Source organism: Arachis duranensis, chromosome 4, assembly GCF_000817695.3.
Source record: "Arachis duranensis cultivar V14167 chromosome 4, aradu.V14167.gnm2.J7QH, whole genome shotgun sequence".
Classification (NCBI taxonomy): Eukaryota; Viridiplantae; Streptophyta; class Magnoliopsida; order Fabales; family Fabaceae; genus Arachis; species Arachis duranensis.
The window spans coordinates 13,452,212-13,456,567 of record NC_029775.3 but is presented as its reverse complement, the minus strand read 5'-3'; the positions used below and the strand labels follow the sequence as shown (position 1 = coordinate 13,456,567).

The 4,356-nt window shown below is 33.7% G+C and overlaps 2 protein-coding genes across 2 annotated transcripts in view; both read left to right on the top strand.

Annotated features, from left to right (window-relative positions):
• The first annotated feature begins 6 nt into the window (after positions 1-6).
• LOC107483459 (outer envelope pore protein 16-2, chloroplastic) lies at positions 7-2,962 on the top strand. The gene is made up of 7 exons (XM_016104073.3): positions 7-216; positions 382-433; positions 938-1,027; positions 1,550-1,581; positions 1,735-1,768; positions 2,174-2,241; positions 2,697-2,962. Exons 1-7 carry the CDS (start codon positions 79-81, stop codon positions 2,838-2,840), a joined length of 558 nt encoding a protein of 185 aa, XP_015959559.1. The 5' UTR covers positions 7-78; the 3' UTR covers positions 2,841-2,962.
• Positions 2,963-3,772: 810 nt separating this feature from the next.
• The window catches only part of LOC127746802 (uncharacterized), a 930-nt gene continuing 346 nt past the window's right edge, over positions 3,773-4,356 (top strand). Inside the window, exon 1 of the mRNA XM_052261203.1 lies at positions 3,773-4,356. This exon is cut by the window's right edge and continues 346 nt beyond it. Within this exon, the coding sequence (XP_052117163.1) occupies positions 3,944-4,356 (413 nt within the window). The 5' untranslated portion in view covers positions 3,773-3,943.

Below are 4,356 nucleotides of genomic sequence, written 5' to 3'. Positions count from 1 at the left end.
TAGTGTTCTTTTATTCATTTCACCCGAAGCAGTTACATTAACAGAAATAGAAGAAAGAAAGAAAGAAAGAAAGAAAAGATGAACATTAGCACAAGCAGTAACTTGGAGACGCGGTCTCTGCTTGATGAGCTCTGCAACTTCGACAAAGAGGGAATGTTGGATCTCGGCCACCCTCTTCTCAACCGCATCGCTGAGAGCTTTCTCAAAGCCGCCGGTGTATTCAATTTCCCCATTTCTATTTATTTGCATGCATGCATGCATTTCCAATTTGATTTACTTGATTCTTGTTTCGATTATTCTGATATGGCGGATTTCCTTCTTATTGTGATAACGGATCTTGTGGTTGATGAATGATGATGTCTTATATGCACTGTGTTGCAGGTAGGAGCAGTGCAAGCTGTGTCGCGTGAGGCTTATTTCACGGCCATTGAAGGTACATTAATGGGCGCCATAAGAGTTTACAGTTGAAGAAAATAATATATCATGCTAACTAACACACCATAATTAGAAAAAAAAAGCTTATTTTTTCTATTCTGATTAAAGAGTTCAACTTAGGTAATTTGAGTAGCATGATTTACATTATTGTTGGTTGTGATTTGATTTAGATTGATTTAATTTGAAGTTGTGTTTTCTCAATTTTTGTGACATATATGATTATTGTAAATTAAGCCACTAGGAGTGATTTAGTGGTGAAGAATTTGGATACTATGCAATATGCATGAAATAATAGGTTCAAATATCATTGCTGATTTGTTGCCAATGTACGGATGATCATTGCAAATTATATATTAATATTAATGTCTTTCTTTTCTTTTTAATAAAACGAGATAAGAATGTTGAGGCATGTTGGAAATTAATTCTTACTTTATTTTATCATCTATGATGTATGTTATACCACATGATGCATTTTTTGTGTCCATTATCTGGTTTCATATAGGTTGCGGGGCTGTTAATAATGGTGGGGCTTTACCGCCAGAAATCACAGGTGCAAAGAAGAAGAAGACGCAGTGTTTTTCAGGTCTAAAAGGTGCATCTAACACACTTGAATTCACCTGATTTCTATCAATTCAAAGTTTTAATATATAGTAGCTATCTATTTATGCATTATGGTTTGCTTGCTCTGCACTTCCAAATCACCACTAATATTTAATCTTCTTTAACAATTATGAACTAGTGTTCAATCTCTTCTAAAACAACTGAGAATATTGTTGGAAACATAAAGAATAAGTTGTGTTAGTTCTTTAATATCATTTTACAAGTGTAGTATATAGACTGCATTGCCAAATGTGTTATTTGAACATCTAAAAATTGATATATATGAGACACCTACTAAGATCTAAAGATACAAAAGAGTTCAGATATTGAAACATGGCCACATCAAAATCTAAAGGTGACTAGTGGAGCAGATATGGACACAATACAATGTTTGGATGTGTAAAGAACATTTCACTTACATATATATTCTGTTACATGGTCAATCTCTACAACGTTGTACTGATTTTAAGTTGTATAACTTGATAAATATAACACTCTTGTTTTGTGCATTCAGGAGAAACCAGCTGCAAGTCCCTTGAGGCACTGGTGAGTTTATAACTTCATATATAAGATTACTTTATTATGGCTTTAATATTGTTCCACAATTTAACATTTGTAGTGCCAAACTTAGACAAGTTAGCTATTAGTTAAAATTGTACATTTTTTTTTGTTGATTGTATTGCCTTTTCTCTTCTTCAGGTGAAGAACACTGGAAAAGAGTCCTTACAATGGGGTAATGATATATCCCCTCAACCCAAGACACCATTTACTTCTGTAATATCATTGAGTGATCTTTTCTAGATTAGTGATAATTTTTATTGTGTTATAATAACTTGCATTTTCCCGTTTTAAGTATTGTTTCTACGTTCCATGAATCTTTTTTTTTTTCCCATTCTCAAATTAAAGAATGATGATATGTAGACTTCTCTTCACAAAAATGTATATGGTAATTTTACTAGTTCCAACAAAGATGTCAAAATGTTACTATATGATTTGAGAATTAGTTGTTGAAATAGATATAAGGATTTAAGGAACTCGATACAAGTATTATCCTTGGAAATTATTAGTATTACAAAATTTAAAGGGTAAAATGTCCCAACATTAACATATGAACCTCAAAGTATCTTGCAAAATGCAGGATTGGCTGCTGGAATATATTCAGGTCTTACATATGGCTTGAAGGAAGCTCGCGGAGCTCATGACTGGGTAATACTTCTTTTTCTCTTTTTTTATCACATAGCTTTGAACAACACCACCAGCTCTTATTAGCTTGAAGTCCAAAATCGCAGCAACAATTGCTGTTGGATTAGCCAAATTTATTTTTGTAATTATAACATAACCGCTATCATGATTATAAATGTAGATAAAACCAATTTAGGCTAAGAACTTTAATTATATATGATCTTTATGTTCCAGCTACTTGATGCTTCTCTGGTAGAACATTTTCTCCTCTGTGATGTTCAATCTAAATACGATACATCTCTTAGTTTCATTTTGGAGGAAAAAAAGACAGAAGGAAAGAGTTTGGAGTATAACATGAGCCAAGTTTACATCAAGCCCCTTCCTTCCTCGTTTTCCCTCCAAAACCAAAAACTCAAACATACCCTTAAGTTTTGTGGAAGATAAGAGTGCAAGTTGAATTTTTACTCTGTTTGATGCAGAAAAATAGTGCAGTTGCTGGAGCAGTCACTGGGGCAACACTTGCACTAACATTGGAAGACTCATCTCATGAACACATTGTGCAGTGTGCTATCACTGGAGCTGCAATCTCCACTGCTGCAAATCTCCTCACTGGGATTTTCTGAGTGGATGTTTTGTTAACATTCGTTTTTAATATTAGTACCCTCTTCTTTCCCTTCTTGATTCTTAGAGTTACTAGTACATACTGCAATGATTTTTCTCTTAAATTTAATTTTTGATTATAATTTATATGTCTTACTTGCCAAGTGTTTTTCAATTCATTGTGGTTTTGCCTAAGTAAACATTAGCTTCTCCTTTTTATAACACTGTATTATTTTTTATTTACTAGAGTTGTTAAAAGAAAAATCTAAACTTGACAACTTCAAACATGAAGAATTTGAAGCATTTTAGCATTTAGCAAGAGATATATATCCAGTTTGTTTGAGTTTTACGAATAGAAAACTATTTTGCTAGCACATTTAAAACTCGGCAGAGATTTTTACAAATCTAGTTGGATTAAGCGGGGTTTAGTATTACTTTGGTAAATGGTTGATCTAAAAAATAAATTGCAGTTAAATACTTGGTAAAAATTTTAGTTAACAATGCAAATTTATTAAGAAATTTAGTATCTAGTATCTTTGGCACTATATGCTGAATATAAAAAATGTTATGTGCCTACTAATAATTAATTATCAAATTAGTTATTATATATTTACGTATAAAAACATGTGTTATTTTATTTATTTTAAATGTATATTTTATATTTGATATGTAATATCTACGGAAAAGTTATAGAAGTTGATTTTTTATATACCGTAGAATCATCTATATAAACGCATCAGTTTGCCTATCAACTAGTAAGAATCAGATGCAATTTGATCTGCTAATGCAGTATTCCTTTTCATACATACAGAACTTAAGGATATCTCTAATCCTAAGCTGATATAGTACCAATTTTGGACCTTTTATGTTCTTTCAAATAAATACCTTTGACCTGATATTTTTCTATTCCCTATTGTGTGTCACATTCTTATACATCTTGTAGGTGACCCTTAAAACAATAATTCATATGCCAAGCTTTTCTTTAACGCTGAGAATCTTTGATGTACATGGATTATTCAGTTTAATCTCACCTATAAATTAGCAAATAGAAAATGATGCAAAAGCCAGGGATTCATCCAACAAAAAATAAACCAGATAAACCTTGTTCATCATCATCACCAAAACAATGCTTGGGAACAGTAATAGTAATAGGAGTGTGATCAGACTCAAACCTGGCAACCCTCCATTGGAACTGAGCAACACCATGCAAAAAGCCAGAGATAGCAAAACTGGCGTGTTCTCTACGGAAAGGTGCACCACGTACACCCTCGGCAAGCGACACCTTTCTTGTATCATATCGGAGATGGGGTGTAACGGCCAGGTGAACGTGGTGCAGATCAATCTCATCGAGGAAAACGGTAAGGGAGCTTCTGCCAACTTGAGCATGCGTATCATAAGGGACGACCGGTACGGTGTCTTATGCAACACAAACACAAAGCTTTCGGGTTCCTACGATTCCTTTAAGGAGAGTTATTGCGTGCCGCCGCTGTCGGACGCCGAGCTCTTGTGCTATGTTTGTCGTGACACTGGCTCCGGCAG

Excerpts from the sequence above, each read along its gene's own strand:
- LOC107483459 (XM_016104073.3), top strand. The coding sequence starts at position 79 with ATGAACATTAGCACAAGCAGTAACTTGGAGACGCGGTCTCTGCTTGAT. Across the intron at positions 217-381 it reads GCTTTCTCAAAGCCGCCGGT|GTAGGAGCAGTGCAAGCTGT; the intron begins GTATTCAATTTC and ends ACTGTGTTGCAG. Across the intron at positions 2,242-2,696 it reads CTCGCGGAGCTCATGACTGG|AAAAATAGTGCAGTTGCTGG; the intron begins GTAATACTTCTT and ends TGTTTGATGCAG.